The 14,055-nt window shown below is 44.7% G+C and overlaps 1 protein-coding gene across 2 annotated transcripts in view; it reads right to left on the reverse strand.

The window, feature by feature from the left end:
• Positions 1–14,055, reverse strand: part of Kif3b (kinesin family member 3B) — a 45,615-nt gene that overhangs the window by 16,670 nt on the left and 14,890 nt on the right. Inside the window, exons 1-2 of one of the 2 annotated variants that reach the window (XM_048445557.3) lie at positions 8,188–8,556; positions 1,827–3,292 (exon numbers count right to left, since the gene is read on the reverse strand). In XM_048445557.3, coding sequence (XP_048301514.1) covers positions 1,827–3,230 — 1,404 coding nt within the window. In that variant the 5' untranslated portion in view covers positions 3,231–3,292; positions 8,188–8,556. Of the gene's footprint in view, positions 1–1,826; positions 3,293–8,187; positions 8,557–14,055 lie in introns of those variants that run through there. The other variant, XM_048445558.3, reaches the window with a different exon arrangement.

Genomic DNA, 14,055 nt, shown 5'->3' on the forward strand with positions numbered 1-14,055 from the left:
TGGATCTCTGAGTTCGAAACCAGTCTGAAAAACCAAAAAAAAAAAAAAAAAAAAAAAAGGAAAAGAAAGAAATGAAGCTTTAGCTGGGGTAAAGTTTAGCTGGGGTAAGGTGCATGGTGATGAGACACCTTTAATCTCAGCACTCATGAGGCAGAGACAGATTCCTGTGAGTTTAAGGCCAGCTTGTTCTACATAGTGAACTCCATAGCCAGAGCCACACAGTGAGACCACATTGTAGAAAGACTGGAGGGGAGGGAAGGAAGAGAACATGAATATATTTTAGAGAAGAAATTAAAATTTGTGTAAGTTCAGTAAGAAAGAACCCATGGGCAGCCCTAGTCTGGGCACCCAAGGAAACAGTGCACTGCACTACATTAAAGACAGAGCTGAGGACTCTCCATACTCTATAATACTTTAATACTTTCCAGCATCTGAGGAAACGCAGAGCAGGTGTGAGGAAGCACATCAGCAATAGGGTCAAGACCCCCTCCCATCAATTAAGAGAACAACACAGGGAAACTGGCGGGGGCTGCGGGTGGCAGAACTAAGCAGCAGTAAACAACAGGTACCGGGCTAACAGCCCACAAAGACACTGTTCTACTCTCGCTACTATACAAGTTAGTCAGATAATCACCACAGTGGGTAGGATAAGGAGTAAAGTGGGTGCTTCAAAAGCTTCCCTCTACACGCTGGCCTGGTGGCACATGTCTTTAATCCCAGCACTAGGAGACAGAGGCAGGTGGAACACTGAGTTCTCCACCAGCCTGGTCTATAGAGCAAGTTCCAGAACAGCCAGGGTTCCACAGGGACACCCTGACTCAAAAAATGAAAAAAAAAAAAAAAAAGATTCACTCTACAATCTAAGGGTGCCAGAAAGTCTCCTGGGGTCAGGCGCAAGAATGGTCACAGCAGAACACGGGACCGGCCCAGACGAGGAGAATGGAATGTCACAGAACATTCAGAACGGTAACAGTAATGGGCATGACTAGAGGCATCAGTTCGGGTTCTCAGGGATGATCGCTGGTAAACAAGAACAAACGTGATAACACCTTAAGTAAAGGCCCATGCGGAAGTAGACAGACGCTAGAGGAAACAAAAGCAAGGCCACAGCGCCACTGGGTTCACAGGAGCATCTAAGGAAACGGACACCGAAGCTGTGGTTCAGTTGGTAGCGTGTTTGTCCCATGTGCCTCAATCCAGGGCTTTGATCTCCAGTACCCCATGGGCATGATGGCACACGCCTGTGCTCATTCTCGGCTACTATCAAGTTCAAGGCCAGCCTGGACTATGTGAGACCCTGCCTTGAAAAAGAAATGCTGCACAAAGTGGTGTACACCTGTAATCCTAATACTTATTAGACTGAGGCAGGAGGATTGCTGTAAGTCAGGGCCAAACTGGTATGAATGTAGGCACTGATTCAAAAATATATACAGAAACATCAAATAATCAAAATGATACCTACTTTCTCAAAGAAAGAAAGAGAAGAAAAGAGGGCTGTCCTATTCCTCACTGGAAGCGAGGATGCCTGGGTATTAGTTTTATCGCTGTTCTTCATATAGTGCATATACATGACAACTGTCATGAATGCAGTTTGATTTTGGCTTTTATTTTGGGGGGATGGAAAAACAAGGTCTCACTCTGTAGCTCTGGCTGTCCTAGAACTTACTATATAGGCTTCACAAGTGATCCACCTGCCTCTGCCTCCTGGGATTAAATTAATGCTGGGATTAAAGGTGTTTGTCACCATGCCAAGCCCCCACTGTCTAATTCTTCTGATCAAAGAAATGGCACTGAAAGGGAAAGGGGCCTAAGAAAGGGCACAGTACCTTGATTTTGGCCCCCAGCATCTCAGCAGCATCCTTCTCCCGCCGCAGGTCCTCCATCTTTTTTTCTTTCTCCTTCAGCAGCCTCATCTTCTCCTCTGCAACCAAGCTGTGATCCTCTACAATGGCCCGCTTCTCAATCTCCAGTTTTTCTTGCTGTTCCCGCCAGTAATCATCCTTATCATCCCCTTCCTCCTCACCCTCTTCTCCCTCCTCCTCCTCCTCTTCCCCACCCCCACCACTGCCACCACCTTCCCTCCGCTTCTCTCGCCTCTTCCTCCTGCCAATGGAACGTTTTTCCAGCTGGGCCTTGAGCCGAGCAATTTCTTCCTGGAATTCTCGAAGCAGAGCATCCTTTGGGTCCTCATTGACCCTTGGCTTGTTCTTAATGTTTTTGGCACGATTGGCATATCTCAGAGTGGTCAGGGTCTCTTCTACATTGTAAGAGGCAGGCCCCACATTGGCTACCATCACAGTTTTGGCATTGCCACCAAGGGAATCCTGGAGAAGCCTAGTTAACTTTGAGTCTCTATATGGAATATGGGTGCTTTTGCCATCCACTAGGGCAGAGATAACATTACCCAAGGCTGAAAGGGACAGGTTGATCTTGGTTGCTTCCTTCAGTCTTTCCCCTTGAGCGCCAGTCTTGGCTTGCCGCTCACTGCCAGCAAGGTCTACAAGGTTCAGTTTTCCTACCCGGATGTGGTTTTCACCATCTAGGCCCACCTCGCTGCATTCGATCGTGATGACAAAGATTGCATGTGACCGTGAGCTGTGCTCGTTCATGTTGGTGGCACCGACAGATCGGTTCTGGTTCCCCACATTCATCACGTGCTCTATCTCCTTCACACTTTTGGTGACAAAGGAAGACAGATCCTTCACGTACACGCCTGTATCGGGTCTTTCTTTAAGCTCCAGCCTTTTGGTCTGATCCTTTGAGAGCAAGTCTCGGATCTCTTCCTGATAGATCTCTAAGTAAGAAGCCCTGACCAGGTACTGCTGATTCTGCGATCGAGAGATGTGGGTGAAGATGTGATCAAATGAGTTGGGGATGACCCCTCTTTTCTCAGGGTCACCACGGACTCCCTCCATGGTATAGGTTTTCCCAGTTCCCGTTTGTCCGTAGGCAAAAATTGTGCCATTGAAACCCTGTAGGACAGAGTCCACAAGTGGCCGGAACGTCTCATCATAGAGTTCAAATTGCTTGGCATTCCAATCATAGACGGCATCGAAGGTGAAGGTCTTGGGCATCTCATGGGATGTGCCTTTGGGGTTCTTGACAGACACCTGCCCCAGCTTCACATCCACATCTACCACTTTGTCGTAGGATGCGGCTTTTTCTTTGCCATTCATGGGCCGACAGCGAACCACCACCCGGACTGACTCTGAGCTTTTTAACTTGGACATGATGAAGTCTGACAACTTAGCCTTGAGGACTATGAATCCAAATGGCTCAGGATGCTAAGGTCCTAGGGAAAAAACAGAAGCAATGAGCATGGTGCAGCTATCATCGGGGCTGCCTGACAGCAGTGTGTACAGCAGCCATCCTCACTTGCGAAGCTTCTGATAGCCGCATTTAAGCATTTTAGCACACTGAGTATTTCTCCTCATGGGACCTTAAGCAGCTTCAGTAGTAAACGACTCCAGTCCACTAATATTGATTCTTATCCACCCTCAATCAATATTTGACTTTATACCATAAGTGGAAACTCCAGAAGCCTTTTCCTTACTTTTTCTCTCTTTTTCCTTACTTTTCTCTCTCTCTCTCTTTTTTTTTTTTAAGAGAAAGAGGCTCAACCTTATCTCCTAACTCTCCTGCCTCCATCTCCAAGTGCTAGGATTATAAGCATGAAGTATCATACCTTTGTTTTGTGGTTTTGAGACTAGATCAGAGCCAAGAGGGACACAAAGACCACATGCTCCTGATAACCTCAGTGTGAGAATTAAAAAAAAAAAAAGCCAGAGGATTCAGGTTTAAAACTTAGTATTCAAAAGTCCTTTTAGAAACAAATGTTGCTCCCTTGCCATTCCCCAGCCACCTAGTTTTCTTGGCCACAGACAAAAGTCATTAGATCTTTTCCTTCTATCTTTATTTTCAATGTGTGGGTGTTTGGCCTGCATGTACGTCTATGCATCACATGCATGCAGTGCCTGCAGCAGCCAGAGGCAGCATTGGATCCCTTGGGACTGCAGACTACTGATGATTGTGAGCTCCCATATGGGGGCTAGGAATTGAACCCAGGTTCTCTCGAAGAGTAATCAGTTCTCTTAAAGTCCTAGGTCATCTCTCTAGTCCTATTATTAGATTTGCAACCTAATATTTTAACAATGTGATGCTATGCACAGCAATACACAATGGTTTGCATCTTGTTCTTTCTTACTACAACCTATCTTGAAATTCATATCCTCAACAAATAGAGCAGTGGCATAATATCCCACTGTATAGATACATCATAACTTATTTAATCTCTGCTACAGGTGCACTTGTGTTGCTGGATGGGATGGTGTACACCTGTAATTCCTGAATTTACCCAGCTGATGCAGGAGGATTATGGGCTTGAGGACAGGCTGGGCTCCATAGTAAGACCTGTCTTAAGCAACAAACAAAACAATAGATAGCTGTTCTGATAGTCCATTGTGAAAAATCCAGGAAGCATAATCATTTCTTGTGTGTACAAATATATCTGCAAAAGTAAATCCTAAGAAGTTGAATTGCTGAATCAAAGAATGCACACATCTGTAACTGTAGCATGCAGAAGAGCTGGAGTTACCCTACACAAAGAATGCACACATCTGTAACTGTAGCATGCAGAAGAGCTGGAGTTACCCTACACAAAGGACAATGTTCCTCCCAGAAGCCATAAGTTGCTAAATGAAAAAGTCTAATGTCACATGCAGAATACTTCAAGTAGTTGGTCAGTGGTGTCCCAGAATAATAAAGATTATTATTATTTATTAAAACTCCCAAATAATAAAGATTATGGTCACTGCTCTTGCTTGGCCACCAGAACTTAATGCTAAGATCCTACTGCTGAAGACACTACATAAAGTGGTCAAAGGAATGGAGAAATCAAGTCGGTACCAATCAGGAAGCTTCCTTCTTGCAGGTTAGCTCTCATAATCCTGAAGATGCTATGTAGGTGCTGTGAGTCCTGTAGACTACAATGACTGGTGTGGTCAGTTGTGGACATGGGTGCAATAGTGGCAGGGATAATATGGAGGTAGCCAACTGATTTCTGGTTAGATTTAAGGTTGACTCCACAGTGGGAAATGTATCATTGTACTGGAAATCTGGCCATGAACCCATGGAGAGGGAGCTCATAGACTCCAAGAACGAACCTACCATTCTTCTTTGATAAAGGGACATAGTATCAAGCTGAGTCCCGCATTTGCATCTCTATACCCATACATTAGCACTTGACTTCACCAGAGAAGTTTCTTTGTGTAATAGACACAGGAAGTGCAGGAACTCACACTTGGTCAAGTGCAGAGAATCAGTCCTGTGCGTGCTCAGCCACACACAGGACATCCATATCACCCTCCCCCTGTACAAGAGACCATGGCAGAAGAAGGGGTAGAAGAGACTGTTAAAGCCAGAGGTCAGGGAGGACCGAAATGAAGTAGATCCTTCTGAACATGGCAGGACCCCTGCACTCAGGACCTCCCAGAGCCTGTGGGTGCTCATACAAGATAAGCCAGTGTGCATGGGAGAGGGGCTCACGAGCCCCCACCCCTCCCTGAGGAGCTTTTGACAAATGAAAGCTTCTGGGAAACAGTGAGTCAGCTTTCCTTAAGTGTGTGGCCCCTGGGAGGTCAATCACACTCTAGTGGATGGCCCTGCGTCCGTGTGTATATGAAGCATATATTGGATTTGGAGGCCTACTGAAAAAGAAAAAGGTAAGAAAAGAGCATGATGTTGGAAGGAGCCAGGGGAGGTAGATCCAGGAGGAAAGAAAAGGGGAGGTAGGGTAGAGGGTAAATGCAATTAAAACACATTTGTACTATTCTCAAAGAATTGATAAAATATTACATAAAAAGTCAAAATAAAAACTAGAACAAAGAACCTGAGCTCTTACTCTCTTTGAATGTGTTTTCTGTAAGTTCTGCAAAAACAGGGGTCATTCTCCCTTCAACGGGTAACTGCCAAACTACAAGGCATAGGCAAAGGAACTTACAGGCTCCACCATATCTGTACGCTAATATAAAGATAGACTAAAATTAATATGAAAGGGCTTAGGGTTGCAGGCGTGGCTCAGCAGAGGAGCACATGACAAGAATGTGGGACGCCATGGGTTCAGTTTTCAGAATTTGAAAGGAAAAAAATTCTTCTAAGACTTTCATCAACGGTCACTGCTGGTACTATGGTTAAACCTTAATTATGTTCATTAAACATCAAGACAACCATTTTCTATTCTTTAGTTTGTAATTTTCCTCTTTTACAAAAGTTGAGATAGAAATACCTACCTACTGACATGCAATAAGAACTAAATCTCATGCTATTTAAAGAAAATGCACAAAGTTAGTCCATCCATTGGTCTTCTAAGTCTAATTTTGTCACATGGAGCCAAGCATCTATAACTAAAACATTCAGGAGGCTGAGGCAGGAAGACTATTAGTTAGAAACCAACCAAAACTACATACTGAGACTCTGTCTTAAAATAAAATAAAGGAGCCCAGCAGAGGTGACATATGCCTTTTATTCCAGCACTCAGGAGTCAGAGGTAGGCGATATCTCTGAAGATCTCTATGAGTTCGAGACCATCCTGGTTTACAGAGCAAGCTCTAGGACAGCTAAGGCTATACAGAGAAATCCTGCCTCGAAATAAATAAAATAAAATAAAGGGGCTGGAGAGATGGCTCAGAGGACTGAGGTTCAGTTCCCAGCACCCACATGGCAGCTCATTCATCCGTAACACCAGTTCCAGGGGATGTAACACCCTCGTCTGGCCTTGCTGGCATCAGGCATTCATGTAGTACACACATATACATGTGAGCAAAACATTCATACACATGAAATAAAATAAAATTTTAAAAAAGAAATTTAAAAAAATAAAATCAAGCTGGGCCATGGTGGCTCACGCCTTTAATCCTAGTACCAAGGAGGCAGAGGCAGGTGGATCTCTGTGACTTAGAGGCCAGCCAGATCTTTAGAGCAAGTTCCATGAAACCAAGGCTACATAAAGAAATCCTATCTCAAAAAAACAAACAAACACACACACCACTAAATAAATAAAGAAATAAAATAAAGTAGAAATGTTATCAGATGGGAAGAAAGAACCAGGTGCTAAAGCCAGGCATAGTGGTACATAACTTTAATTCTAGCACTTGAGAGGCAGAGACAGGTAGATCTCTATGAGTTTGAGGCCAGCTTGGTCACCTTGGTCTACATAGAGAGTTCCAGAGCACTCAGGTCTATATAGTGAGAGCTTATCTCAAATAAATAAATAAATTTAAAAAGTAGAAAGAAAAAACAAGACGGAAGAACAAATGGTTTTTCTTTCTGTGGAAGGTACCCTCAGCTATAACTGTGCCTGACTACTCCTTTTGTTGGCTAGGGGGTTTTGCTTGTTTTCATCTACTCGATAATAATCTATGTTCAACTGAGAAGAAACCTCAGTTGAGAAAATGCCCCATCAGATCCACGCGTAGGCAAGCCGATAGGGGCATTTTCATGACTCAGACAGAACTCGAGACTGAAGGGCAAGTCCACTGTGGGTGGTGCCATCTCTGGGCAGGAGGTCCCAGGCTGTGTAAGAAAGCAGCTGGGCAAGCCAGGAGGATCAAGGCAGTCAGCAGCATTCCTCCGCGGCCTCAGGTTCATCCCTGGAGCTCCTGCCTCGGCTTCCCTTCATGATGGACTATAACCTGTGAGCCAAATAATCCTCCTCGGCCCCCAGATTACTTTTGGTCATAGTGTTTACCAGAGCAACTCAAGGCAAACTGGGACATGCCACCTCTCTCCAAATCCCAGCAGAAGCCTACCAGCACTGGTGTGAGCAAAAGGGAAACACGGGCCCCAGAGCCTCCTTTGGGAAGGCCTCGGATACAGCACCTGGCAGCCAGACAGGTAGACTGCAGAGTTCAAGAAGGTGGAGTTACAGGCTCCTGGGCATCATGTCCTCCTGAAGAGGCAGTCTGTCCCCACTCACACCTGTGAAAGCACTTTGGCCTGAGCCATAAAAAGCCCACAGCAAAGACCTACAGGCTTGGCTACTACATTTTTTGAGCTGCAAAGTGGATTAAAAACAAGGGAATGTGTTTAATGATCCACATTCATCTTCAAAACTCCTAAGGAAGAAACTACTAAGATGAGTCCCCACATTAAATTTCCTCAACCCTGAACACATTTCTTTTCAGAGCTCACCCAGCTAGAGCGGTCGCCATGTATTATTGTTGTTTTACTTCAAGAAGATGAGCCAATTCAATTTCCTGTCTCTGGAGCTTCAAATCTGTTCTGGGTCCTCCTCAGCAGAGAGGGCATTCTCAGGAGGAGGTCGGACTCTCTCCCGTAGGCCCAATCACAGAGTGATAAATCTTGAGAAACACCCAGCAGTTCAGTCAGCAGCCTGTCGCCTGCGTCCCAAGAATCTTTGCTGTCAGACCTGGCAGCCCAGGTTAAGAGCCACTGTCTGTCTGGCTGTGCAAAGCTGCGTTCTCCAACCTTGCGACTTGTGCCTGCTGGGAAGATCAGTTACTTGTTTCTCAGGGGAACCACAGTCTTCCACACTCTTTGCTAAGCACTTCAGTTTGGATTCATGTTACCCTTGCTGGTTGTCATGGAGACTCATCTCAAAGTCTAGAATTTGGTGGACTACATTCTGAGCAACTATGGCTGCTAGCACAGAGGTCACAAACTGGTCACATTCTACATGAAAGAATTTTTTTTTAAAGTGTATATGTGGTCATTGAGGCCACAGCTTTGTATATGTTACACAAGTGCTCTGCCACTGAAACACACTCACAGGCCTCTGCCTACATTTTATTGACCAGCGAGCATGCTATTTTAAAAAGGTAGAAAGAGAAGAGGGATGGGAAATGAGGTTGGAATATAAAATAAATAATTAAATATATTAAAAAAAGGGAGGGTCAGGAGGAAGGCTGGGTATGGTGGTACACACCTCAACACACTCAGTAGAGGCAGGCAGATCTGTTTGAGGTCAGCCTGGGTCTACATAGTGAGTTCCAGGCCAGCCAGGAGCTACACAGTTAGATCCAATCTTTAAAAAACAAAACAACAATAGCCAAAAGCAAACAAGGGATGATCAATGACAATGAGATGGTTAATTGGGTAGATGCTTGCTGCCGAGACTGACAACTTTAGTTTAATCTCTAGAACCCACATGGTAGACAGAGAGAATAGACTCCCAGTGGCTGTCCTCCAACCGCCACACATACACAATGACATGCATGCACCCGCACACATACATACACCGCCACACATACACAATGACATGCATATGCCCGCACACATACATACACTACCACACATACACAATGACATGCATTCACCCGCACACATATATACACCGCCACACATACACAATGACATGCATACGCTCGCACACATACATACACCACCACACATATACAATGATGTGCATACGCCTGCACACATACATATACTCAGACACAGTCACACTCAGAAATATATCCATACACAATAAATAAGTGTAACTATTAAAAAAAACAGCTCAGCATTCAGGAGGCTGAGGCAGGCAGAACTCTATGGTCTACAAAGTGAGTTCCAGGTCAGCCAGGGCTACATGGTAAGAATCTTGTCTCAAAGAAAACAAACAGAATGATAGCAAGATGCAGCTCTGTGGGACAGCTGTGCTAAGTTTGTGGGGATTTCGGGGTTTGGTCTCCAGCATCAAAACTCTCCAACATTTTCCCCTCCCTCTTCTCCTCCTATTCCTCCCCCCTTATTTAAACAGTACACTGGTCAATAAAATATAAGCAGAGGGCTGTGAGTGTGTTTCAGTGGTAGAGCACTTATGGACCATATACCACAGGCTGGGGAGATGGCTCAGAGGTTAAGAACACTGGCTGCTCTTCTAGAGGTCCTGAGTTCAATTCCCAGTAATCACATGGTAGCTCACAGCCATCTATAATAGGATCTGATGCCCTCTTCTGGCCTGCAGGTATACATACAGAGCACTCACATATAAAATATAAATAAATAAAATTTAAAGAAGAAAGAGAGCAGGCTGAGCAAGCCATAGAGACCAAGCCAGTAAGCAGCATCCCTCCATGGACTCTGCATCAGCTTCTGCCTCAAAAAAAGAAATTGTAGAGATATTTTGTTTGTGTTTTAACAAATAAAGCTTGTCTGAAGATCAGAGTGCAGAGCTAAGCCACCAGAGGCCAAGCAGTGGTGGCACACACCAGGATTCGGGAGACAGAAGCAGACTCTGTTAGTTCAAGGCCACCCTGGCATACACGAAATTGATCCAGTCTAAAAGAGAAGCAGAGCTCACACACAGGTGATCCCAGCACTTGGGACCATACACCTTTAATCCCAGCACCAGGAAGGTGGGGAGAGGCGTGACATGGCTGACAGGAGAGAGGAATATAAAGTGGGAGGAGACAGGAGCTCAGTGCAGTCTGAGGATGCAGTCTGAGCTTGCAGTCTGAGGACAGGATCGCCCCTGTGGTCTAAGCACTGGTAGAGGTAAGAACTCTAGTGGCTGCCGCTCTGCTTCTCTGATCCTTCAGCTTTCCCCTCCTGATAGCTGACTTTGAGTTTTTATTACTGAGACCAATTAGAATTTGTGCTACAAAAAACTTTCAGCAGCTCCACCTTCTCCACATGTTCATGTCCTGATGGAACCTTGCACATGTGCAGAAAGAAACATAGACAAGGATGCTTCCTTTATGTTTTTGATACAGGGTCTCACACTGCCCAGGCTGACTTCAAATTCACCATACAGCTGAGGCCAACTTGAACTTCTGATTCTTCTGCCTTGACCTCGCAAGTGGCAGGGTCACAGGCAGGTACCACCATGCCTAGCTGACTCCACCAACTGAGCTACAACTCTAGCCCCCAGCAGTGTTATAATAACAATAACAAAAAAGTGACACCTACACATCAATTTATGGGGAAACCAAAATTAAAATATTACAGGTAGTTCAGCGCAGCGGTCAGTAAAGTAATAAGAGGTCTTCAAGACAAGCCACAGTCCAAACCAGGCCCACACCCACCTTTGGAAATGACATTTCACTGAAACATAGCATGGCCCTTCGTTTGCATAAGCCTAGATCTACAGTGACTATAAAATGGCTGAGTAGAGTGGCTATAACAGAAAGTAAGGTCCCCCCAAGTCCAAAATATTTACCAATTTCGACTTTTGCAGAAAAAGTTAGTCAGTCCTTGAACTGGCAAGGTTTAGTCCAGACTCACCTACAAAATGGGACCCTGTCTCCAAAAAAAAACCCCCTGAGACCAAGTCGTAGAGAAGGGTGTGCACGCCAATGAGGACCTCCAGCTGCCCAACTGGACAGGGGAGAAACAAGCGAGAAAAGGCAATTAGAGAGGGAAAGAGATTCAACTCCACCTGCAGTATTTGATAATTTCTCTTTTAAAACTAAACTGAGCAAATGAGACACTAGCTGGACACGAGGCCCACACCTTTAGCCCAGCACCCTGGAAGCTGACGCACTCAGATGGGTCACTGTGAGTTTGAGGCCAGGCTGATGTACACAATAAGCTCCAGGACAGCCATGGCTACATGGTGAAACCCTGTCTCAGAAAGAGAAATGAAAGAAAAGTCCACCACACTATGCCATCATTAAAAAGACACTTGGTCTTGGCTGACCCCAGATGCTCAGCCAGAGGTCACCTGAGGTCACCTGAGCCTGAGTTTAAAATCAATATGGACAACACAGGGAGTGCTCGCCCCCCCCGAAAAAAATAACAATGACTTAAATTTATTTTGTCTCAAGAGTATCTGGTTTTATTAAAAAGATTTTAATAAAACATTTTAAAGCAGAAAAGAAAGACATTTGCAAAACTCTATAATACCTGAGAAATGGTTATAGATGAAAAGACATGTCGTCATGGTTATATAAAAATAAAACACTTGCTGGGTGGTGGCAGACACCTTTAATCCCAGAACTCAGGAGGCAGAGGCAGTCAGATCTCTGTGAGTTCAAGGCCAGCCTGGTCTACAGAGCTACTTCCAGGATAGTCAGGGCTACACAGTGAAACTCTGTCTCAAAAAACAAACAAAGCAGTCATTGAAACATCAGCAGTGGTCCACTTTTGGTGATGGGAATGCAGGAGATCTCCCTGTTCTTCCAACACATCTGTATTTTCCTAATTCTCCTTTCATAGGTGTGCGGCCTCTTCAAATGGGGATAAAAATAAATGTCTGGCATTTCCACAGGAGCAGCCCTGCAAGAAGCAGTCCAGACACACAGAGCACACATTAATACATCTCTAATCAATACACTGCAACGCAGGTCCTCTAAAAGAACAGGGAACCTCCTGCCAACGGCCTGCCCAGGGCTCAAGGACGGAGTGTCTGAGATGCAGGCTGTGCCACAGATCATGTGCACTGTCAGAAAAGCACCACGGGAAACAAAAGCAACACTGTCAGCCAGCCTAAATCACCTCCATTCGCAGGCTTTGCCTAGGGAAGTGTCAGTTTCTGTATCAGGACCCCGAAATCCTGAAGTACACTGTTGGAAAGGACATTTTCACCCTGGTCCCTAAGATGCATTTTCACAACGGGAGTTACAAGATTTCCAAATGGGCAAAGTGACTCACACTGTGATTTGCGCACTGGGGAGATAAAGTGTGTGGATCACCAGGGCCCAGGGGTTTGAGACGAACACACACACACACACACACACACACACACACACACACAGAGTTTGTTCATCTCTGTTTACAAAACATCACTATCTTGCAGAATATTTGAAAGAACATGAAATCTGCATTGAGGGATTAGTTCTTCATTTTCTTGTGATTGCACAAAACCTATCTGTAGGGTGGGCTAGTGTGGTATTGCATACCTTAATTCAAGCACTCAGGAGGCTGAAGCAAATGACAGTGATCTGAAGGCTAGTCTGACAACACTGAGTGATCCTGTCTCAAAATACCAAAAATAACAACAAATCCAGCCTCCAAACATTTGGAGGGAGATGCAAAAGCCACATAACAATAATGGTTGTCAGGTGTGGATGGTTTCCCTAAAAGAGCCAGATGGCAAAGTCAAGGTAGGAGAAGAATGTCACTGTGTGCACTTTTATACCCACTGGATTTTTAAATCATGTGAACATACACTATCTAGTCAACCTTTTTAAATCGTGGACTAGGAATGTGGCTAGCTTGGGAGAAGCTTGCTGAGCATAAAAGAAACCCTGGGTTTGATCTCCAGCACCAAAAAAACACAGACATGGTGGTGCAGCACTGGGGAGGTGGAGAGAAGGAAGTCAAAAATTCAACGTCATCCTCAGTTATACCAGGTTTGAAGCTTCAAATACATAAGCTCCTATCTCAGAAACAAAAACATTTTTTAATAATGTCGATATACCTCGTTAGAAACAATTAAATTAGGGGAGATAAAGCAATATCTCCGTGGTTAAGAGCACTGCCTGTTCTTACAGAGGACACAGGTTCAGTTCCCTGGCCCCACATGGTGACTTAGTATGGTCTCTAACTCCAGCCTCAGGGATGTGCCTCCCTCTTGTGGCTTTTGTGAGCAACTAAACATAAACAGCATACATTCATAAACACACATACACAAATAAAAATAAACATAAATCTTCTTTTAAATGCAGGTGGGATTTGGAGAGATGACTCAGTAATTACGAGTACTTCTTTTTGCAGATGACCTGAGTTCAGTTCTCAGCACCTACATGACAGTTCACAACCATCTGGAATTCCAGTTCCAAGGGATCCAACACCCTCTTCCAACCTCTGCAGGCCAGGTGTACACACAGTATGTAGACACACATGTAGGCAAAACATTCAAACACATAAGATAAAAATAAATCTAAAAAAATGCTCACTGTGATAAAAAGACCAAAGCATGAGCTTTAGAGCTCAACAGGTATGAGATTTGTATGGTTTCTACTTGCTCAGTCTTAAGAATCTTATGTAAGCTGGGCAGTGGTGGTGGACACCTTTAATCCCAGTAGAGGCAGCAACAGATGAACCTCTGTGAGTTTGAGGTCAGTCTGGTCTAAATAGCAGGTGACAGGTCAGCCAGTGGTACTGTTAGACCCT

This window comes from Myodes glareolus, chromosome 10 (assembly GCF_982192425.1).
Source record: "Myodes glareolus chromosome 10, mMyoGla1.1, whole genome shotgun sequence".
NCBI lineage: Eukaryota > Metazoa > Chordata > Mammalia > Rodentia > Cricetidae > Myodes > Myodes glareolus.